The 24113-nt window shown below is 43.9% G+C and overlaps 2 protein-coding genes across 13 annotated transcripts in view; one reads left to right on the top strand and one right to left on the bottom strand.

The window, feature by feature from the left end:
• The window catches only part of CASK (calcium/calmodulin dependent serine protein kinase), a 187041-nt gene extending 181995 nt beyond the window's left edge, over positions 1–5046 (top strand). For all 10 annotated transcript variants that reach the window (XM_053969729.1, XM_053969732.1, XM_053969734.1 and 7 more), the window contains one exon: positions 1363–5046. In XM_053969729.1, the coding sequence (XP_053825704.1) occupies positions 1363–1539 (177 nt within the window). In that variant the 3' untranslated portion in view covers positions 1540–5046. The remainder of the gene's footprint in view (positions 1–1362) is intronic.
• Positions 5047–15432: 10386 nt separating this feature from the next.
• Positions 15433–23467, bottom strand: NYX (nyctalopin). Of its 3 annotated transcripts, none has more exons than XM_053971091.1 (3): positions 21947–23467; positions 21455–21804; positions 15433–17969 (listed from the first exon to the last, which is right to left on the bottom strand). In XM_053971091.1, exons 2-3 carry the CDS (start codon positions 21474–21476, stop codon positions 16570–16572), a joined length of 1422 nt encoding a protein of 473 aa, XP_053827066.1. In that variant the 5' UTR covers positions 21477–21804; positions 21947–23467; the 3' UTR covers positions 15433–16569. The 3 variants fall into 3 exon arrangements, with proteins under 3 accessions (XP_053827066.1, XP_053827068.1, XP_053827067.1); XM_053971093.1 differs by lacking the exon at positions 21947–23467 and having other exon boundaries at positions 21455–21530; positions 21712–21913; XM_053971092.1 differs by lacking the exon at positions 21947–23467 and having other exon boundaries at positions 21455–21530; positions 21653–21913.
• Positions 23468–24113: the final 646 nt, after the last annotated feature.

Genomic DNA, 24113 nt, shown 5'->3' on the forward strand with positions numbered 1-24113 from the left:
AATTTTCTACAGAAGTTCCAGGAGTTGCTGGTGGTGCATAATGGCCCATACAGGGAACATCCCTTGTACAGAAGTGAATGTGAGGAGTATTTGCCTTACTTGGAAGGGAGTTTGTAATAATTTTCAAGTGAAGACAACCACACCACACAGCCCCCTCCCCATTTGAGGCTGCAGCTTCAGGGGAGAAGCAGAACTGTAACTCTGGCAGAGAACTTCTCCTCCAGAAGTGGCTGGTTTCGTTGCTGCAGGGAAGGAGAACTGTCTCAGAGCAGGTTGTTTCCTTGAGGGGACCTGAAAGCTGTTGTTCCACAGCTACTTGTCACTGTAATTACAAGTACTTGGGAAGATGAAACAGAAAAAAAATAAAGGTGGAGGTCATCTTAACAGCCAGATAAAAATCTGTTTCCAGAAGAATTTCTAGTGACAAAGCTGTGGGCACTGTGTCTGTACTTTTGCAGCCTAAAACTCTAGAAAACTAGTGTGTCCCAGCTGATTGATCCAGTAGAGTCAGCCTATGGATACTGCAGAGCAGCAGGAATCATTTGGCACCAGATCCACCCCAAACCTGTGGGACAGGAAAGACTTGATTGCTTTCCTGTAGCTTTTTCAAGGTTCCTGAAAACCTTGAAATGGGTAAAAAGCAGCAAACCAGCAAATGGGTTTGTTGGTTTTTTTTTAACTCATAAGGAAATTTGCAGGAAGAGAATTCAAACTTAAAATTGCTGCAGAGCCCTGGGAAGAAGCCTTTTTCATCCAGCTGCCTCAGGCAGGCAGACCTCGCTAACAAAGGTCTGATGTCCAGGCTGCCTGGTTCATCTCCAGGATCTCCCACTGAGAGGAGCTGGAAATGCCCTGCTCTGAGATAGAAACCACAGAGGAGTGGAGTGAGAACTTCCTTATCAGTAAATTGTCATTAAAGGAAGCAGACCCAGAGGATTGGTGTGGAACAGAAAACATTACTAAAAGTGGGAACAGCTGATACCTGACAGCCTCTCCCCCTCCTCCCGTTTCTCATGTTCTCACTGGGACATGGGCCCAATAGCACCAGGTCTGATTTATTCACATGTGGTCTCCATTGCTGCTTTTCCAAGCTTCCATCCTCTACCTCGCTTTTTTAACTCTAGAGCTGTGTTTTGTCTCCAAGAACGTCAATAACCGAGTGGTGTTTGAGTGTCAGCTTCCAGAGGGAAACTGTGCCCTTTATCCCATGTGATTCCTATAGCTGTAGGTGGGAGAGCTAAAGCACCTTGGCTCCCTGAGACCTTTTTACCCATTTCCTTCTCAGTTGAGAAGCTGTTGTGGAAGAGCACGAAACAATCCAACTTTTCTTTTCTCCCGTTTTCTCTCCTGGCCGCTGCACAGGATGAATCCCTTCAGCGCCTGCAGAAGGAGTCCGAAATCTTACAGAGAACATATGCACACTACTTTGACCTAACAATTATCAACAATGAGATTGATGAAACCATCAGGCACCTGGAGGAAGCCATCGAGCTCGTGTGTACAGCCTCCCAGTGGGTCCCGGTCTCCTGGGTCTACTAGACCGGGAATGAGAGAATTAAGGAGAAAAAAAAAAATCTGTCATTACTGGGAACCACCTCATACATGGAAAACCTCTTCGTTATTGACCTTGTGTCAACAGGTCTTGGCCCCTAGAGACTACCTAGATGTAGTGTGACCTAAAATATAATTATTGTCATGTCCGAATAGATAGGAGGAGGGAAAAAACAGATGAAACACTAATTTAAAGAGACAGTATCTTTTTTTTAATAATTTCTCCTAAACTTTAATAAAATGTATCTTTAAATATATGTACTATTCAGTCTTTTGGAATGTTATATTTTTGGAAATCATAGCTTTTTATTTCGAGGGCCCCTAAAAACTGCACAAAATAGATGCTGCTTTCTATAATCTATTTTAATAGTAATAATAATATGATTCTGTTACCTTAACTTGGGGGTGGAACACTACATTCTTTTTAGAGTCTGATTTTATGGATTGGAATACTTTGCTTTCCTTTATTTATTTGAAGTAATTAGTCTAGTGGTTACAAAACAAATTCATAAATTTTAAAGGCCTTTTTTTTCGCGCTTTTTTTTTTTCTCCTAGGATAGTATTTTTAAGTATTTTTGTGTAACATCCAGATAATGTGATACTGTCTCTTTGAAGAACTCTGTAAAAGTTTTAGAAATTTGAAATTGGGTCTTGACTCTTAATGCATGTGGACAGTCGCAAGCGTTCATGCCGTTGGTGTATCTGTGTTGATAAAACCTGTAATCTACAGCAAAGTACATTCCGTTCATGGGAACACGTACCCAAGGGAATAAAGCAAAATATTATTCTGACTAAGTTGTAAACCTATGCACATCCCTTGCATTTTGGGCAACTTTCTAAAAAAAAAGAAAAAAAAAAAGAAAAACTGATTTTTATTAATAATAATCATGTAGTGAAATGTGTTTGTAATTTTGTCTCAATTTAATTTGTTGTAAGGTGGGAGGGGGCAATTACTGGTTTCACCATTTCAGATCTGTGTTGTCTGAGAGTATTAACGTTTTAATTAAGTTGAAGCAAAGAAATGCTGATTTTTAATATGTATGTAATTGTTTAAAGATGCACACATTTTAAAAGAAAATACTGTGCAATGAAGAAACCAGTTTAGACATTACGATAAACTGACTATTCCAAAAGACTCATCTACAACAGCCCTGTAAATTCCTTTAAAAATGGTAATTGACTCTACAGTCTGACCAATTTTTTTTATTTTAAATATACTTCCTTTTATGTGTTCAACAATTAAATGCTTTTGGGTGCTTCATTTCATCACAGGGAGTTTCAAGAGCAAATCAGTGGCTTGTGCAGTGAGGAAAAGTGTCTTAAAGTCCTTAAGGGAAGCCTTTGTAGGCACACAGCCTGCAGTCTGTCCCAGGGGCTCTGCTCCTCCTGGATCAGCACAGGATTCCTTCCATAAAGTTGGAATTAGGGCAGAGCCAACTAAGAAAGTGTAACCATGGGTGGACCTGGCACTTCATTTTCCTTCTTTGTGCTCTCACTGGCCCACATGATTTGCATTTTCTCTGAAAATGGTTAAAGGCAACAGGCATTGCCACCTCTTTTTAGGTGTCAGAAGCACACTGTTCTTTAAAATTACTTCTCTAAGTTTGATTGGCTGTGCTGTTGTACAGTGTGAATTTTAGTGTTTATATTAAAATGATACAGTGATACAGGATTTTTCCTCAAAGTGGAACTTGCAGCTGGAGTTGGTCTGTGGGCTGTTCCAGTTGTTTGGAACTATTGCACGTGCAAACAGAAAAGGGTTCTCAAGGTTGAATCTTTCCCACAAGGGTAATCTTTTTGCTAATTTTCTCCTGCCTACTACTTCTGCAGGTTGGGTGGTCAAATATGTTTACAATTCTTGAAAATCCTCAGCTGAAATCTCAGTCTGGCCGGGCCTCCTCCCACCCAGCCAGGGCAGGCAAAGGTGTTCCTTTCCTGCAGCATTCACAGCCCGGCTTGCAGCCCACGGAAGGGAAATTCGTCCATCACTTTACCCCACCTGCTGAATGCCCTTAGTGCCACAGCTGGAATCACAGTTCTGTGGCTGCATCTCAAAACAAGAGCTGTACCTGAGTCCCTTGAGTTTGTAGTTTTGTGGGAAGTAATGGATGAGAGAGTCAGCGTGGGCCTCACGTGGAGGGAAGCGAGGGAGCTGTCAGAAGAGGTGTAGGTGCTCATCTGTTCTGGGTTTAGCCCCACAAGAAGGGGATGGTGCAAACTGTGAACTATTTAGTGAGTAAGAGGTAATTTTTCAAGTGGTTGTGTTTAGTCCTGGGTGAACCGTAGCTGGTGTGCTGTTGCAGTGGTGAGTCCACACTGGCTGAGCTCATGGAAGTGACAGGTTCATTCACTCTCAGAACTACCTCTTTTCCCAGCAAAGCACAAAGATGGGAAGACCTACTGAAAATCAAGCAGTGGAGTGTTTCTGATGTTAGAAATACAAACTTCTCTGGTGAGCATTGGTGTCTGACTTCAGTGAAACGTTTTTCATCTCAAATGTTTATGGCATTAAACAGGTAAAGTAATTTTGATAATTCGAGTATAGTCTACCATAAATGTTTTAACTACACTTTTGACTCTGTTAATGTGAATTTCTTGGAGTTCTGTGTATCCAGCTCATAAGGAAAGAAATCTCACAAGGCCCATGAGGGTGCTTCTGCCTTATGTAGATGACAATAAGTAGTGATTTGATGTAACTAATACCTTTTCTTCTCTTAAGTGGAGCTACCATTCAGTTAATGCTACACAGTAGAAAGATTGACCTGGAGAGCTTTGTTTCTTTTATTCTCACTGTATAACCTTTTATCGAGACAAAAACTGTAAAGCACACAGTTAGCATCCTGTCTTGCCTCCTCTTTACCACAGTCTGTTTTCCTTGTAGGAACCTTCAGTAGCAAAAGATTAAATTGGAAACCCTGCCTAGGCTTTAAGTTCAGCAGATCCACAGCACACAGTGAGCTCCATGAGCAGAGTTCTGCACAGTCCCAGACAGAGCAAGCCCAGGACTCCTCAGTCTGTCCAGTCCTCCCACCCTGCTCAGACCCTTCTGAAGCATCTCTGTTGTTTGTGTGGTACATAGAGGGCAAAAGGCTGCAGAAATTGAGCTGGAAGCTTCACCTGCATTGGGAAGGCTTGTGCAGGTGCAAAGCTGGTGTTACAGTTTGTTGGTTTTTTCAGTCTCCAAGTGGAGAGGGTCCTCCTGGTACTGTAAATATCACTGCATAATTTGGAGCGCCACATGGACTTCTCTAAATTTATGCTGAATGTGACCTCAGAAGCAGCCCTGGGATTGGGAAGAAACAAATGTTTCTGTTTGCCCCTTTTATACTTTATTTTTGTACAGGGGCTCATAGATTTGTAAAAAAAAACTTGATCTTATCAGTATGCTGCCTCTCAGTCTGACTGATGCCTGTGATTTCAAGGTGTTAAGTTGGTCCAATAAATGTTCATTAACCTCTGCTTCCATTTACCTAATAAAAGTACACTCACTAGGTTGCTCAGTGTCTCAGAGTGGTAAGATTATTGCATGGAAATGGTAGCCTAGTTTAGGTTCCTGGCCACTGCCAGATGGACATTCTTAAAAACCACTAAAGCCAAATTCTTCCATGTGTTTTAGCAGTGGATTTCTTTTTATATGGTTTGGTCAAGAACAATGCTGTGCCACTCACCTCTAAAAGAAAAAACCCTACCTGCCTCAGAAACTTCATGAGGGTTACTCAGGTGATGTCATGGTTTGACACACAAGTGAATTTTTTCAGGAAGTCAAACCAATCAGTGGTCAGGTTTGGATATTGGCACCTGGAGTGACCACTGAAGGTATGGACATGCCTCTGAGAACACAGGGGGTTAAAAGCAAGAATTCACAGGGGAACTGTCTGTCTTTGGTTCTGGTCAGAGTGCAGTGCAGACTCTCCCCTGCCCAGCCTCAGGCTGGGTGCAGGAGGGGAAGCCATGTGGCCTGGTCGAGGTAGGCCCAGGGTGTGGAGGGACTGGAACCGGGCCAGCCCCTGCCCACGGAAGGGTGGAGAGAAGTGGAGATGCCTTTGTTCCCCCCCAAAGGGAAAGAGACAGAGAACCTGACGGCACCTGGAGATTTGCCGGCAGAGGAGAAGGAGAAGGCAGGGGGAAGGTGCCCATTGTGGGAGTTGGAGTTCTGGGCAGAGATTTCAGCCGGCCAGGGAGTCTGAACTTTCAACCCTTTCCTGGGAAATGAGGGCTTTGTAAAATATTTCTCCTCAATTTATAGTGGAAGAGAAACAGTCTGGGACCTGAGATGTTAGAAGAAGAAATTTTTAGGTGGGAGGAGATGATGGAGTGGCTTGTGGCTAGAGTTTTCTTGTCTTGATAGTCATAGACTGAACCAATTTCTCCTGCAACAGAGACTGCATTTTTAGGGGGATGCAATGGTGAGCCAAGAGACCTGCTTCAGCAACTACCAACACAGGAGTGGAGTGAACAGAGAAGAGTTGAGGAGGGTGTGGTGATGCCCTCTGTCTCCAGGAAGAAGAAGATCTCTGTTCTTGAGACCCTCGGCCCCAGGGGAGGAAGAAAATGGGGGGGACTGTTGTCCCAAAATGAGAAGCAGAACTGTTATTTCTTTTGGTCCGTGGCAAAGCATCCTTAAAGGAGCCCTATGGGCAGTCTGTCCATGCATGGTGGTGAGAGCACTGTGACATGGAAAGGAGAGTGTCACACTGGCAGATTTTCTCCGGGTGGTTGGTTGCCATGTGTGACAGGGAAACACAGAAGGGTGGCAACTGTGTTTCCTGGGGTGTCTATGGTGCAAGAGAGACTCATCTCTCCCTTAATGGACTGAGTATTGATTATCTGAAGGGTGATGACTTGATTGAGGGTCCAAGTTGTGTCTCACTGTGGTTTGCTGGAGTTTGGGTGGGGGGAGGAGGAGTGTTCTGGAGGGTTTTCATTCTGGATGTAGTGTGTGCCTTTTATCATGGTAGTAGCTTAATAAAGTTCTTTCTCCTTTGTTTTTAAGCTTGGGCCTACTCTGCTCTGTTCCTGATTGCATCTCACAGCATTTATTTGGGAGGTGAAATTTCATGGGGGCGTGAAACTGTGATAGTTGACTTTGAAATCACAACAAAGAAGAGGTGTTCAACCTGAGCAGCATTGGGCTGGTGTGTATACTCCAAAAACTGGGTACTAGAGCCACTAAGACAAGGTGAAGCACAGACTAACCAGTATTTGTTCAATTTTTATTCTTTTCTATGAGGAAATTATTTCAGAGTGCTGTTACTTAAAGAAATACTTGGAAATGCCAACAGAGCTCACAGGAGTGCTTTGCAAATCTGCATTGAAATCCTAAATGCAAACAGTTCTGGACCCATTCTCTTTCACTGCAGATAGTATTCAACAACTTTAGTGAAGGCTGTTAGAATTCAATACAGGCTTTAAAAAACTTGGTAGAAAAGGATTTTTGAAAACTACAGGAAAAAAAATATATATTTCCTGACTATTAGAGTAAAGAGTTATCTTTTTATAAGCTAAATTGACAGAGGATGAGCTAAAGCAGGCACCATAAAAAATCTGCTTTTTTTACGTGAAGCATATTCATTTCCTTAATAAACCTGTCTCTCAGACTAATTTCTTCTCTACCTTTAATGAGCTCAGAGACAGTCATAACTCTTGACAAGGAAACTGCTGCACATTATGTCAAATAGTCACATATAAATCAAAATATCTGCACAACAGGAAGCACGTCATTGACCAACAGAACAGAAGTAAATTCTGAATAATTGTGCCTCATGTCTACACCATGGGGATGAGTGCACAAGCTTAGGATAGGGGAGACTATTTTTATTGATGCTACACAATAAAATACAAAGCCACTTCCCACATTTAAGTGTTTGCAGTGTTTTGGGTGTTTTTTGCTTGCTGATATAGTAAGTGCACCTATAGTAATTTTGACTTTCTTCCCCTTAAGTGATTTTTAACAGTCTTCTGCTCTAATCCTGTGAAAGCTGGACTGAAGCAAGTACAAAAAACCTCTTGACTCCTTACAATTTAGCCTCAGAGTTAAGCCTGTTTCTCAGACCTGTACATGAATAAATAATTAATTCTTACCTCAGAAATACATTTCTCAGTTAAGATTTTGGGCAGAAAGCTGATGGTTTCTCATGTAATCTTAAACTTTCTAAGCAAAAATAGCAGATTATAACCTGACATGACAATAGCTCCAGGTGTTTCCTTGAAAAGTTGCAGCTACACATTACAGCAATTCAGAGCTACCAGCCTAAACATTCCACAGTTTTCACTGGGAGGCAAGGCAACCCATGATGAGCTTGTTTAGGGAAATTCTTCTCTGGAAAGACCAAGGGTCTGCAGCATTTGCATAAAACCTTTAGAAGGTTTTCCTAAATTCATTTAAAAAAACACTTCAGAGAAAAGTTCTGAAGACACTTAATTCAAGTGCGCACAGTTCTGAAGACCCTGCTGCAGCTACCATTGCTTGATCCAAGGGGGTTGTACTAGATGATATTAAGAGCTGATTTCCAACCTAAATGACTCTGTAATCAAAACTGGAATTATCAATTGGAAGTATTTTAATTGGAATTAAAATTTATTTAAAAGTGAGCAAAATATGCTCCTTTTTGTCAAGGAGGAATGAGAGTCATTTGTGGAAGTGGGCTAATCCACTACATGAAAATCAAGATGGCTTCAACACAATTGTCTGCTTTGCCTCTGTACAACCAACGGTTTCCTGAGATGAGTTCAGAGCAAGGGGATGAAATTACAGAAGCACTCCTCTCTTAACTAACATAACTGTGGAGTGAGAGATGCATGAATTGTTGTCTGGAGTATTTCATTAATAATCAATGAATATTACAGGTTGCAGCAATGTTACAGCACATACTACTGAATGCTGAAGAATCCACCCCAGGCTTATGCAGAAATAAAGTTTTTTAAACTCAGTCATTTTTCACTAAATTCAACAATTTCTGTGTCTAAACATCTCCTTACTCTGCCTTACAGCCATTTTTGTTTACTAGGATGGATGTAACAAAAGCAACAAATCTGTGTCAAAACCACAACCCAGTAAAGATTATTGGATTATAAATCAGTAAAGATTTATAGTTACCCCATAGGTGAAAGAAGATAGATCCTACAAGGTTGTTTTCTGTTTATTATGAAAACTTTCCAAACTTTTTTTTTTTTTCATTTATTGTTAGGGAAAAAAATGCAGACAAGTAAACTTTATAATGGATAAAAAAGATTAATCTCTGAAATATACAAGTTACTGATCATGACAACTCTCCTAAAGTAAAATATTCTGGTTCTCTATTCATCAAAATAAGCATCTCAGTAAAGGCTTTAGGGTATTTCCCAAGTGTTAGGAAAGGAAGAGGAGAGAGATCCTGCTTCCAGGAAAATGCCTTGTTGATCTGAGCAGCTGCCCCTGCCTGGAGGAGCCTCCAAGGAATTTCAGTGCCAGCCATTTGAGGGTTCCACTCTGCCAACATCATCAATTTGTGATTTTAAATTAGCAATATTTCAGGTAGAAAATAAAATGTTTCAACTGTCTTGCGGGCTGCTGGGCTCAGTGTTATCCATTTGGATGTAATTTGTGGATACTAAGTCTCTGAGGGCAATGGAAAGACTCAAAATAATTCTAGAATCTTTGATCTTCTGTCTTGACATGTACTTTTATTAATATGTTTTTAATATATTTTTCTGGTTTGATCATTAAAACAGCTAAAGAATGAGAGATCATTGGGGGGGTGTCACTATCTACTTCTCCATTCTTCCCTGTTGTCCCAGCTGTGCTGCAGCTGGGTTGTTCTGTAGGCTCTGGGGCTGGCTGGGGTTCACATGCCCCAGTCTCACACTAAAAAGGACCTTTTAGGATCCACAGAGTGATGAAATCCTCCCTGCCTGGGTCTCACAAACTCAGTCCTGGCTGTGTGCAGTAATGAGGTTTGAGGGAAGGGTGACACTGCTGCTCAATCTAAGCTGATAGTTCAGCTATCAGGTTTTTTATCTCTTGCACTTGAACATTCCTGAACTTCACCTGAGTAATCCACTCCACTTCAGGAGTTCATACCCAACCCAATTTGGATTTTTAAGGTACCTGTCAATAGAAATGACAGTAAGATTGAATGAACAAGTAGAAAGGTAAGTTGTCTACTCAGAAAATAAAAAGGCAAAGGCTCAGAAAGAGAGCAGCAGATTTGGAACCTGAGAGCTGTGCAGGAGCCATCTGCTGTGCAGGACAGGGTAAAGTCCCTTCACCTCTTCCTGCACTTCCCTCCTGCATTCTCACCTGTGATCAGGATGTATTAGGGACGTGACACCACATGTTATAGGGTCAAGCCAAGGTAAGGCTGCAGGGTGTCAGCAATTCCAGTGGTGAGGCTGAACAGTCCCCAGCCCCTGAGTGGCCTTTGCAGGCAGGGTCCATTGAGGTAACTTGGTGTTTCATCAGAGATTTTACCCCATCACAGTAACTTTGGTATTCAAATCTGGATTTCAGTGGGTGGTGCAGATGCAGGTGTGGAATCCACTGCCCCAAAACAGGCAGGTTTACTGAAACACTAACTAGCACTTTTAGTACTGAGCTGCACAGGCAGCATCCTGAGGAAGATCTTCCACTGGGGTCCCTTCCAACTAAGACTATTCTGGGATTCTGTGGCTCCAGTGGCCAAAGACTGAGAGATGAGAAATTCCCATGGCTGGAAGATGGGAGCATAGATGCTCACCAGGAGCATTTCGCTGAGCCAAGGAAGCTGCCCACAGACCTTAAAATCCACATCCTTGCAGTCTGTGGGATGGATGTAGGGATGTAGGTCCTTTTTTTTTTTTTTCCTAAACTGTGTTCTCCAGTGTGACACCAGTTGCAACTCTCCTTCTCCTGCTGGCCTGCATCTGCCTCCTTTCTGGTTTGTCTCTTGTTTTCCAAGCTCTTTCTGACAAGACACTTTTTTTTAAGGTGAGACCTCACCATAGCCTTCCAGTATGTAAATGGGACCTACAAGAAAGATGGGGAGTTTTTACAAGAGAATGTGGTGATAGGACAAGGGGGGGGATGGCTTTAAACTGAATGAGGGAAGGTTTAGATTAGGTATAAGGAAGGAATTCTTTACTGTGAGAGTGGTGAGGCACTGGCACAGGTTGCTCAAGGAAGTTGTGAATGCCCCATTCCTGGAAATGTTCAGGGCCAGATTGGTTGGGACTTTGAACAACCTGACCTAGTGGAAGGTGTCCCTGCCCATGGCAGGAACTAGGTGATTTCTAAGATCCTTTCCAATCCAAACCATTCTATGATTCAGTGATTCATCCTGTTTTAGCAATTTAATGACAAAATTTTCCTCTCAAAAAGGTAGGTTCTGTATCCTTGAGGGCTACATGGTGATTTTTATTGCCTTGTGTTGGCATAAATGCCTCCTGTGCTCTGTTAACATTAGGCCAAGGGGTGTCCTGAGCTAGCCCTCAAGTGTCACAGATCCACAGTTGAGATTTAGTCATAAAGCTTGGCAGCATCACTGGAGGAGCCACCGCAGACAGACAAGGTCTGAGCCAAGAACACAGAAACCCAACCCTACTCTTAGGAAATAGAAAAGGTCTGTGAATCAAAATCAACTTCGCATCCTCAGGGGATCCTCTGGTGAAGGTCATTGTACCCTGTGGCACAGAGCAGAAATGTCTCACCCATCCCTAGAATTTGTGGTCATTTGTGTCCCACATTGCCCATGATCCATGCAGCACTGGGTATCTGGCTTGCTCACAAATGCTTTCAACAGAGACAAAAGTATATTTGTAGAACCAGCTTTGTCTGATTGCAAGTTTATCATTTATTTCTGTGCTTTGCCCTCTGGCTCTTTACCAGTCTCATACATCAGGGAAGTGCCTGTCCACTTAGAGTCTGATGTATTTCTTATTGTCACAGCACATTGAGACACAATCATTCAGCACTGTGAGGAATTGCTGCTGCCAATTTCATTCCAATTTACGTGGGCACAGCTGGTTGTCCTTTGTTACTGATTTATCACATTTGCCCACCCTGGCACTGTGCACTCAGCCTTGTTCTCATCATCAAAAGCCCAGAAGTAAAACCACTTATATTTTTACACATATTTTTACATCTGGCTGCCTGGCATAGTTTGTTGTGAGTCTGGCACATCCTCATCTCAACCAGTGCTTCCTTGCTTGTCCCCTGATCTGCCCCCACAAAGCCCAAGAACTCCCTGGGCATCTTCCCAATATCCTTGGGCTCTGCCCTCAGTTTAAGGAAACTGAGCAGCAATTGAGCACAATCTTTCCCATTTAGCTTGTCCCCCTTTCAGATACAACAATAGCATTTTATTCCAATTATCCCAGTTTAAGCCACTTATGGCCCAACCTGACTTACAAAATACTAGGGGAAATAATAGGGAACCTAAACATCAAAAAAAAAAAAAGAGGGAAGGAATGAATGTTGGTTTTACCAGGGCCATTGCAGTGATCCAGTTTCAGTCACAGCTGGCCCTGCTGGAGCAGCACAGTGAGGGCACAGGCAAGTCCTGGCTTGGAGCAGAAACAAGCAGGTGAGGAGAGGAGGAGTGGAAAGGAGGGTGTGGAATACAAGGCGAGGCAGAACAAGGATGCCTGAAGCCTCACTGCAAACCTCCAGCCATGTCAAGAAGCTCCTGAGACAGGACAAAACCCACTGAACAAGAACAAAGTGAAATCAGCTGTTAATCCAAATGGCAAATACATAGAATATGCATGAAGAGTAAACCATCAGGTGTGGACAGAAAAAGTAAAGGTGGTTTTAGGTCTTTTTGAAATGCCTTGGTATTTTTCATTGAGAATATAAGATTTATGATGTGCAAGTTAAGAACTAACTCTAAAACAGTCCTTTAAAAGACAGATGAAGAAGGAAGTACAACAAAAATCAAAGGATGTGGTGAAGGTCAAAGTTGAGAAGAACTGCAGAAGAAATGAACTTCTCCCATTCAAGGCTAAAACTGACCACAGAGTACAAGATCAGACTGCTTCAAGTAACCACAGGGTAAACAAAATCAGGCTTTGGGTGAGAAGCATAGATAATTCTCTGTCCAGAAATATCTATTTTCTGTATTCATCTTCATGTTGGAGTTTAAAATACCAGCCTTGCCCCATGAGGAATGGATCTTTGGTGCCAATCTTGCACATATTTAGGCTTATGTTTTAAATATTAGCTATATGTTTTTCTCTGAAGTAATACCTTTTTTTAAAAATATATTTTCTGGTCTTTATTCCATTGTTAGCATTTTTTTTAAGCTCTTTTAAAACTGCTTTCAAGGTTATTGCAGCAGATCCTTCAAACTCCACCGATCTCTATCAGATTTGGGTGGGGGAAGAGGAAAGATCAGTATTTTTAGTGATTCTGCAACAATCCCATACCTTAATTCTGCAAAAGCAGGCATTTACAAGCACTGTTTTCTCACCCAAACTAGTCTTGTCTTCTGAACATGAGTGAACATGACAGGCTATTTTCTTGCAAGGCTTAATATTCTCCAGAGCAGGCACACCAGTTTTCTGGAATTTTACTCCATTGATTTGGTTCCTCCTGAATTTGTGACCACAAAAATTATCAAAGGAAAACCCAACAAGTTAAAATTCATTTTTTTTAAAAGCTATCAGCCAGATGTTGTGAAGACAAGAATTAGCCAAAATACAACACCCTTGAAAACTGGCCATGAAGTTCCTGAGCTTTGGCTGGCCAGCAGCTGTCAGTCTCAGACAGCAGCTGCTGCCTCTCTAGCAAAGGACAATGATTCCTCAAGTCCTGCACATCATGTTTCTTTCCAAAGCAGAAAAATATGATAATCCACAAGAGAAACAAAACAGCCAATAGGTTCATTTCACAGGGGGTTGCTGGCAATAGCTGCAAATTTAAAGAAAATAGAGGGGACATGAAGGTGTTCATATTAAAACACTGAGTATGATCCTAGGGGGGCAACATAGCAACAGAATTCTGAGACTCAGAAGTTATATCCAAAAATCAGATTGTTTCTTTCCTCTATTTACATTGACAACTTCTCCCCTCTGCTCCAACAGTAGCTCTTGTACAGCATGAAAACCAGTTGCACCAGAGAAGAGCAGTGCAGTGTCACCAGGTGCCACACATTAAATTTGCCTTCTCCCAACCAGGTACCACACATTAAATTTGCCTTCTCCCAGGACCTCAGGTGCCTGGGAGCACCAGCTCTCTGAATAAACTTCAGTCAGAAGGTGTATCCTAACTCCAGGCAGCTCATGACCATCCTTTCCCACTGCTTCAAACAAAACCTCAGCACTTCATGCTGAGGGCAGGGCTGGGAGCACTACTTTACTGAAAAATATTTGCAGTTATTCCAAACAGACAAAGGTTTGGCATCTTTCGAGGTGTCTCATTCCAGAGACAGATTTTGAAAATAGCATTGATTTGTGAAGGGACTCTGAGCCATGGATTTGCAACCAACAACTGGTTCAGGTTTACCAGCTGAAGCACAATTTTGCAGCAAGAATGTGGTCTAAGAAAAAAAAGAAAAAAAACCAAATTATTTATTAAAAAATTGTAATTATGGGTTGTCACCTGCCTGTGCAATCAGAGAAACAAGCCATTTGCTAAGAGTTTAGAAACAAGAATCATGAAAGAATGAAGCAGGCAGTTCTGGTGTCTCCACAAGGAATGAGCAAGATAGAGAAGAGGAGAAAAGCAATCGCGGGCTCACAGACCTTTCCCAATCCACTCGGAGTGCCGTGTGCCAGCTGCTCTGTACTGCTGGAAACACACATTGCTGATCTCTCAGCTCAGAGGGAAGAGCAGGATTTCAGAGCAGGAGAGCACAGAGTCTGTCCCGGTTCCTGCAGGGAAGATGAAGACTTTACACCCAGCACGGTGTCGGCCACGTGCTCTCCAGGCAGCCACGGCTGTGTCCGAGCAGCACAGGGAAACTCTGGGCCAGGCAGGTGTCTGAGCACAAGAGACACTTAAACCATCGACCCCAAGGTCAGTGTCCCTGCTGTCACACAGCTGAGTACAATGCACAGCCCTCTTGCCCATCACCTGACAGCACAATCTCTGCTAAAACCAACATTTTAGGACGCTTCACGATCAGATCTGCATCTTGCAGATAAAGCAGGAGCATCTTTGAAGCACTGATTGACTTGAAAGCCACTCAGCAATTGCACAGTAAGGCGATCTTCAGCTTTAATGTGCCCCAGCATGGAAAATGAATATGTGGGTTATAAAAACAATTCACTCATGAGGCATGAAGTGAAATACAACCATTTGTGTCCTACCATCTGTGCCAGGCCTATTGATAAACCTCCCCTGACAGGATGAAACAGTGCTCCTGTAAAGGCATCCTTAACCTAATATGTCTCTGCAGCACCGGGCTGGACTAGGTTTGAAAAACAGCCTCTTTTAATACTCAGATGAATTTAGCACTTAAGAAGATTAATGGATTCATAAATAGCCTGGAAATCCAAACTCATTGAATTTAGTTCACGGAACAGGTCAAATAGGCATTTATCAAACCATCTGGCATTTTGATTCCCTGGGGAAACTGTGGTCGAGCTACAGATAACTGAGAAGCCATTGCAGCAGGGAAGGCTTGGTTTTCCCTGTACTCAGCTTTCCTCTGGAAATCTCTGGTACTAATTAGAAAGCAGTAGATCTTTTTGGACAGAAGTGTATCTCTATATAGTCACTTATATTGTCAAGTGTTGCTGCTTAACACAAACATAAGCACTGTCAGGTTCTAAGTGAAAGTACTTATGTTGCAATAAATAGCTTGCCATTTGCTCTAGGCCGTGAAAGGACACTCATGTGCACCCTTTGAGTAGCCTACAAAAAAAAAATCACCAGAGTTGTTCAAGGATATCCAGAAAAAAAACCAAAACCTAGGTTTGAGCAGTTAATTTATTTTTGTGAGTAAAGTATCAAATTATTTTATTAATATGCTTTGATACATAAAACATAATTTTTTCTGGTCATATTAGCAGCTTTTATTGATGAGTTCAAAGATAAAACACTTAAGATGCCGTATAAAAAAAAATTATCAATATGGCATAATATGACACACTACATGGTACATATTAATGGTGGAAATACAAAATATTTCATGGGGCCTGGTTGCATTTGTACTCACCATGCTCTGCCCCTGCTGCCATGCCATGAAACAATCTACAAATAAAAAAATGTATTCCTTGAAACAATATATTCACTGAAAAATTAAACACATTGAAATTATGGGAATCAGTAGGTTAAGTTTAAGTAGCTTTGTCTCAGAGAAGAATGTTGGGACAAACACGGATGCAAACATCTGGTGCTCCTCACCAGTACCAGGATAATGGCGGGGGGAGAGAGGATCAAAATCCTGCCTGTGGTCACAGCCAAAATACTGCGCCCATCCCAGATCTGCCTGGGGCAGGTGCTCCCCCCAGGCACTTTCCTCATTTCCATGAGGCCTATACATGTTTCCTGGATCTTTTCATTGAGGCCTATACATGTTTCCTGCTACATCCCTGGATGTTGCCCAGAACTGCCCTGCTCCCTCCTGCACCCACTGAGGAAATGAGGAATAGTTTCCCATTGTTTGGCAGCATCTGCCGTGGGTGTGGGTGTCTGTCAGGACACGAAGAGGGGCCCAGTTTTGCAGCCTCATCTTGCTCTCATGAAGCTGAGTCACCATGGAACATCTTCCTCTCTCAAGTTGGCCCGATGGAGCAAACACCCCACAGACAGACACCTCTTCCCTCCTTTCCCAGCAGAACATCACACATCTCTAGGCAAAATTCAATCTTAGTGCTGCTCATCTCCCTGTGAGTATCCAGGAGGCTCTGGGACACCCACAGGGCAGGTTTGCCACCCATAGCAGGACCCAGATCTCACCAGCTCCCAGGGGAATCTGGAGCCAGATCCAACAAACCCAGCCTGGAAGAGGTTAGAGCCCGTTACGTATCAGAGGCCCACAGTAAAACTTTTCTCTGATGACTAAGTAGGTGCAGGGTCTAAACCCTTAAGTAGAACCCCTGCTCCATCCAGCCCTTGGACTATTTGCACAGCAGAACAATCACTGTCAAAAGTGCTGGGAGGTACAAGGAAGAGGAGTCAGCCTCGGTTCTGTCTCCCCTCATGCCGGAAGAAACCCCTTCAGTCTGTCCGTCCGGTTGTGTGCTGTTACTGTACACTTCAGTGGCATTTGCCACCTCTTCAGGAAGGCCCATCTGGAGCAAGAGTTTGGAGATAAGGCTGTTGAACTTGCTCTCTGTGGTGGACCAAGGCTCCTCGCTTGGGGTCGGCAGCTCAGACGTGATGTTCAGCTCCTCCGGGTCGAGACAGTAACCTTCGGGAGACCTCTCGAAGAGCACGTCCATCAGATCAATCCCAGCCACTGAGGAGGGGGAGGCACACGGAATATCCCTGACCAGCCTGTAGTTCTCCATCCACTCCTTGAGCCACTCGATGCGGCAGTTGCACTCCCAGGGGTTGCGGAAGAGGTACAGGCGCCCCAGGAAGTACACGGGCTCGAACACGGAGAAGGGCAGCGTCGTCAGGTTGTTGCTGTTCAAGTGCAGCGCCACCAGGCTGGTGAGGTTCTCAAAAGCCCCCTCCTCAATGTAGCTGATCCTGTTGCGGTCCAGGTAGAGGAACTCCAGCTCCCCCAGGTCCCGGAACCAGGTGTTGGAAATGTTCCTGAGAAAATTCCCCCCCAGGTTGAGCATCTTCAGGCGCCTCAGGCCATCAAAGGAGTTTTCTGGAAGCTCACTGATCAAGTTGTCATTCAGGTACAGGTACTCCATCCTCTGACAGCCCTGAAAAGCTCGTTCATGGATGACATTTATCTTGTTGTCCTGCAGATTCAGGTATTTCAGCTTGGTCAGGCCCTGCAGGGAGTTATAGGCCACCGCTTCGATCCTATTTCTCTCCAGGTACACATGGGTCAAGTTCTCCATGCCCCTGATGGCGCCTGGGATCCTTCGGAAGTTGTTCTGGAAGCAGAACAGCTCTTGCAGAGCAGGCAGCTCGATGAAGATCCTGTCTGGGATGTTGAAGAGGTTGCAGTCGGCCAGGTCCAGCCTCACGAGGCGCCGGAGCGCAGTGAAGGTCCGAGTGTGGAGATAGCGAATGTACTCATTGTGAGCCATCTTCAGCTCCGTCAGGCTGGGCAGCCCCTTGAACGCCCCTGGCGTGATGAAGGAGATGTTGTTGTGGTTGAGTGACAGGGACTTGAGGGAAGGCAGCGTCCCAAAGGCCCTCTCAGACAGGAACTTGATGCTGTTTTTATCCAGGTTGATGGAAGAGGCTTCACAGGGGAACTCGCTGGGGATCTGCCCCAGCCCGGCACGGTCACAGAGCACGGAGCAGCTCCTCTCCGGGGTGCACACGCAGCTGGGAGGGCAGGAGCGCACGCAGGCCCACACCCCATGGACCTGTGGGACCCAAAGGATCACTGCCATCCCCACAGAGGTGAAGCAGAAGAGAAAAGAATGCATCATTAGCAAATTAATTAGTCAGAGCAGTAAAAAGAAATTACACTTTTTCCTCCCCTCTAGCCAAGTTAATTGGCACCTCAGTGCTGACTGAGGAGCTCTTGTGTAAAATTCCTAAAAATCTTCTGGACTTTCTAAACCTACTGAGAATATATGTCACCTAGAAGACAATCTCTGATTAATTCCTCTCCCCAAGTGGGGGTTCACCTAGAATTCAGTATTTCTCAAGTGTCTCTGCTGGGGTCTCTCTGCTGCCCGATGGGGACATGGTTTGGCCAGTAAGCAGGCAGAAATGCATTGAGGGCCAGCAGCTGTGGGTGGGTTACAGCATCCCTGGGTGTGGAAAAGGGGATGGCAGTATATTCTGAGTCTGGCAATAGGCAGGGCAGATCAATTAATTGCCCAAAGTGTGTCAAATTCATACTTTTTGCTTCTTTCTTTCTTTTATTCTTTCAACCTAATGTTTCTCCACCAGAGCCATGAGCTGGTGCAGCACTGGAAGGGGAAGTCTCAGCTCTCAAGGAGATGTAATGCAGTGTTTGAAAACACATTCCCACTGTGTACTGCTATGACAGCATGAGTAAAAACAAACTAAGAGATGTTCTTCAACTGCTGGCTTCATGATCTCATAATAGATGAGAAACTCTGCATCTCCAGCACAGTTTTTGCTACTTTGGCAGTTCTCAAGACGGTCACCATAGTGCCTTATGTTTGATGGGAGCTGCCACTTCGTCCTTTCTCAGCATGATGTGGGAGGTGCACGGCTGTTGTTTCCTCCCAGGTTAGTCCCACACAGGTGGGTGAACAAGGAAGAGAAGAAGGCTCTTGGGAGAAATGAGAGAACAAAAAAGAGCAAAAGGACTGGGAGACATCAGCCTCCACAGACAGGTTTTCTGTGGGAAAAAAATCCAGTAAAAAAAAAATCTGAAAAGTTTGGGTTTGTTTTTTTTTTTTTAATGCAAAATGCTTTTCTCCCCTGAAAGAGAGGAAATTTAGGTTAGATATATGGAAGAAATTCTTTGCTGTGAGGATGGTGAGGCACTGGCACAGGGTACCCAGAGAAGCTGTGGATGCCCCAATCCTGCCAGTGTTCAAGGCCAGGATGGATGAAGCTCTGAGAAACCTGGTCTAGTGGAAGGTGTCCCTGCTCGTGGCAGGGGGCTTGGAATGAGATGGTCTTTTAAATACTTTCCAGCACAACTCTTTCTCTAATTCCATGAAAATAAACTCATTAGAGGGGAAGAACGGAAGGCAGTTTTCCTCATTGCTCTCCCAGACACATTCTACCTTCCCCTCCACAAAATGAGCAGCCACACCAGCAATCTCCGTGTAGTCACAAGCATGAAATGGTGCAATTGCTGCTGACTGGTTTTGTGCTGCAGTTTATTAGCTCCCATACAAACATAATCCTTTTCTTTGTTTTTTTCAGCAAAACATGAGATGCCAACAACTTTACCAACAGCCACCTCTATTACCATCTCCTGGGATCAGGGGGGTTTCCTCCATACTCCTGCTGAGTGTCCAGAGGGGGAAGCTCCCAGCAGCTGGGCTGCCTCTCCCTGTGGTTTGCAGCACAGGGATTGCCCACTACAGCTGTATTCCCATGGGCATTTTTAATAAGACAGACTTGTGAGGTGATATGCCCAGAAGCATCACCTTCAGCAAGCATCAAGTTTTATTTTTGCAGTCCTTAAGGCTTTAATGTACAGGAGAAACAACAGTTGGGGCTACAATTGCTCTGCCTTTCCTCTATCCTTTCTAAAGACAACATGCATGGGGCAGTATTTAGGAGTTTACACTGCCTGTGTAAAAGAGACTTGCAAAACCAGTTGTTGGGCAAGTCCCTGCTGAAGGGCATCAACCCAAGAACTGCCCTGGAGCCTGGGTCTGTTCAAACCATTCTGGTTACTGCATATAGGAGAGGTATTCAAATACACAGAGAGCATCACAAAAGGATGAGCTGTGGCCTCTTCATCAAAATTCAAGTCTCATCATGCCTGGGCACACTATTGTGACTGGAGAATTAGCAAAACAACATCATTTCAAGTATAAATGATAGTGAAGGACTCTGGGAGGTGGAAAGGATTTTAGAAAGGTTGTCATTTTGTTTGTCTGCTCTTCCCCTTTTTCCCATGCCCTTATCTAGCAGCCACAGCTAAAGGAAAGTCTCCTTCAATCCCCCTGGAAACAGCTGGAGTATAAGGACAAGAAGGGGAACAATATGCTGGTCTCAGATTGCTCTTTCTTTGTGCAGCCTGCCCAGGGGCTGCCTCATTTGCTCCCTCTGCACCAGTCCACCCTCTGTGTGCCAACAGGGGCATATGTTGTTTTTGTTAGGCAGTTACATAAACTGAGGGCCAGACAGATTAAGGATTTGCCCGTTCCCAAATGTCTGACTGCAGGTGGTTGTCTGGAAAATGATGGATGCAAGGATTGCCGCTGGTAGGGAGCCTTGTGTGGGTTCAGGGTGACATCCAGAGGGGCATTTGTGCATAGGCTGTCCTACAGGTGAGGCTGTCCTGAGCAAGCTCCATGTTTATTTCCAGCTGCCCAAGCTCAGTCACATCCCTGGCCTTCAGAGCAGACCTCCATGCACTGCTGTGCACATGGTGGACAGTGTGGGAATGAGCCTGCTGATCCCCTCCTTCCCCTCCCTGCTTCTCCTCTAATCAATCAATAGAGGAAATATCTGCCCCCAAGCCATATCCAGCCTGCTTTCATTACACAAAAGTGCCAAATCTGGGTCTTCTGCTAGTGGCATTTCATAGCAGACTTCTAAGATCTCTATTTACAAGTGCATCTTTGCAATCTTCAGGACATGTAAAGCAAGAGTGAGAGGACCACTCAATGAGAAAATATCCCCCCAGCAACAGGAGTTCAGAGAAACCCCTCAGCAATGCAGCCTTTGTGGACAATTTCCCCTCTTTCAAGGAAGTTGGAAAAAATCCTCCACATGAACCGTACCAAACCCTTGGGAGAGCTGTTGCTCAGGGCAAAAGAGATTGATTCTTCCCCGTTGGTGAGATCTCATCTGATCAACACAGCCTGGAAGATTCCCATCTTTCCCACCTCACTCCTTCCCCTTCCCTAAAAAAGGGCAGCAGCTGGAAGCTTTCAGCCAGTCAGTGACACATTTGAGCACTCAAATGAGATGTGTGTTTGAGCAAAAGGGTGAAAGAGAGCAGTTAGGTCAAAAACGTTTGTGACATTAAAGAATAAAAAAATTTCCTCCCATGGATGATATCTTTCGCTCTTTTAAATACTACAGTAACTCAGTATTTGGAAGAAAGAGTAGGAGACCAAAGGAAAAGAAACAAAAAAAGAAAAGTTGCAGAGTCTTAAGAAGGGTAAAGAGACAATAATTGCAAATAATTATTTAACTGCCACCTTTCCAAATGATCTGTCTAATCCACTACTGGATAATGCAGAAGAAGAGTATACTCACCATTTAGAACGATGGCAAACATTACCTTGATTATTCTCTAGTGGCATTTCAGGTCTGGCAAGCAAACTTAAGGGATCTAAAAGCACACAGGAAGAATAGAGATGGGTTTCATCCTCTGTCATTTCCCTGCATCATTTTTCCACAAAAAGGTCTATGTTTAGAAAGGAAGATGAAGGAAAAGGCTCTTCTCTCACACACTTTCAAACTGAAGAAGTCCCCAGCACCTTCCTGGTGAGTATCTTTCTTCCACCACTGACCTTCTCAGGGAATCCTGCAGCTTTGTGCCACTGCTTTTCAGGAGCTCATCTGCATCCTTCCCACAAGCCATGCCAAAGGCAGATTCCTCTCATCTGAGGTGGGAAAGGATCACCAACAGTAAGGGACTGGCTCTATCCCCAGGAAATAGGTGCTGGTACAGAGAAGTGTAACCAGCTTAGCATCAAATAGTGCAAACCAAAATTCCCAACAAAAATCATCCGATGCCTTGCTTACCTGGCCAGGCAGTGGCTGTGTCCTCCCTCCTGCTCATGAGGCTGCCCTTAGCCATACAAGTCAGTCTCTGAAAAGTTGGCATTTTTTTCTCACAAGCTATCATTTAATGGCAGGAAAATCCTCTGTATCAGAGGAGGATTAGCAGAGATGGAGGAATGTGTCTGTCCTCTAAAGCTCCCAAAGCAAAACAGGGATTGCAGATGAACCAAACGGATGCTTTCTCCCCTCTGCCAACCTGCTCTCCCCCCACCATTAAAAAAAAAAAAAAAATACAGTCCAGAATTGGACTGCTGCCACTCAAACAGTATTGCTCAAAGTCATTACTCTGCTCCATTATGTAATGGCAGAAGAGGTGGGAGAGTGCTGCCTAAATGGAATTAAATTCAGGGGCAATCACAGGCTTATGGCTTGCCTGCACTGAGCTCTCCAAACAGACATGGCTCGAGACTCTCAACCCGCATGCACGTTTTCCCAGCCCCAGCATGGCTCACACACTACTAACAGGCTGCCAGTGGGCTTTGCTTCACTAGGAATTGCTCCTGATGGACAAGGAGACACCAAGAGCATCAGGAAAAGGGTCAGCAAACACAGGGAGCTTGCACTGTGTATATGGCCTTGGCAATAATAAACTCTGGCCTGTCTATGAGTGTGTTTTCCTTGTGATGCAGCAGCTGGTGCATGGAAATCATAAGGACAGTTTCTGTATGCGGTGATGTTTTAGCATTCAGGATGTGAATTGGAGTTTAAAGCCTTTTCTGACAGAATGATGATGGTTTCTTTGGAGAGTGGGGGCTGAATCAGTGAGTTATCTCAGCCTCCCATGCCTTAGGTAATTGCATTCACCATGTCAGAGGGAAAAATAACTCCACTCTTTATTTCCAAGTAAATTATTCTGCTTTATTTTTTTCCCCAGGAAATGGAATACCTGATGAATTTATGCTTGATACAGCAAGAAATATTCAGCTGGGTACCAGCCTGCTGCTGCACAGCTCTTCCTGCAAATTAAAGCACCCAGCTACATCAGGTTTATTTTGTTTGGCTTTCCCTCAGTCTTAAGGCACCTGGCTGGCGCCTCAGGAAATTTGTCTGTCCCGACAGTCTGTAAGCAGGCTGTGCTGGGGGCAGGCTGGAGGGCAGGGGGTGACCCACAGAGCACAGATTTTAGCTGAATTTTAGATTTTAAGCCTTTCCCCACTACCTGCTGTAATGAACCCTCCACCTTTGCACTTCAGTGCTTTGCACCACGCTGTTCTGCAGAGAAGGAAAGAGATTTGCAAAGCCACAGACAGGCACACTGCAGCCCCCACCGCAGAGCTGAAGCTGCTGGAGACCTTGTGGGACAGAAACAGCACCAGCTGGGTCCTCACCAGTGCTGAGGCAGCTGAAGTTTGCCCTGGAAGGCCTGGTTCCCATGGGAATACCAGGAAGCCACAACCACCCTGATCACAGCAAGGAGATCACTGACTTTTCAGCCATGAAGAAACTGAGAGGGGAGGAGGAGGAAGTGCTATTCCCACTTCTTTCTTCCCCAGTATCTGCAAGAGCCTTATCAGGGTGTGAAAAAATGCATATTATATGGCTCTATACAGATAGTTAATATATGTATTATGTTATATTGATTAGCTGTGCTGTATTAACATTTTAATAGTATGGTAAATGTAGTTTTGTAGTTAAAACGAAGCTCTAGTAGTTGAAATAGAAACTATGTATGTGGGGTTTTTTTAAGGAATGAGATACTCACTTCGAGGTAACCATCACAGAACACCTAAATCTTCCAGAGAAGAGGAATGTATGGTTTTCTTATCAGAAGAAGCTAATTTCTTCAGGCCTTGCTCAGACTCAAAGATGCCGTGGGGATTAAAGGAAACAGTTGACATATACCAGACAGAGTTTCTTGTTTTAAATAGAATGTATGCATAACCATGAAGTATATATGAATCTGCAAAAGTGTATTGTTTTAAGGGTGATTCCTTTGTTCACAAGGCATGCTTGTCGTGGCTCAAGTGCCCGAGAGCATCCGGACATCTGTAATTCTTTGCTTTTTATTGTCTTGTAATTGTCCTAACTCTAAATTTTTATTACTCTAATTGTATTACTATTTTTATAACTATTTTATTATTATTAAACTTTTAAAATTTTAAAAACCAAGTGATTGGCGTTTTTCACA

This window comes from Vidua macroura, chromosome 2 (assembly GCF_024509145.1).
Source record: "Vidua macroura isolate BioBank_ID:100142 chromosome 2, ASM2450914v1, whole genome shotgun sequence".
NCBI lineage: Eukaryota > Metazoa > Chordata > Aves > Passeriformes > Viduidae > Vidua > Vidua macroura.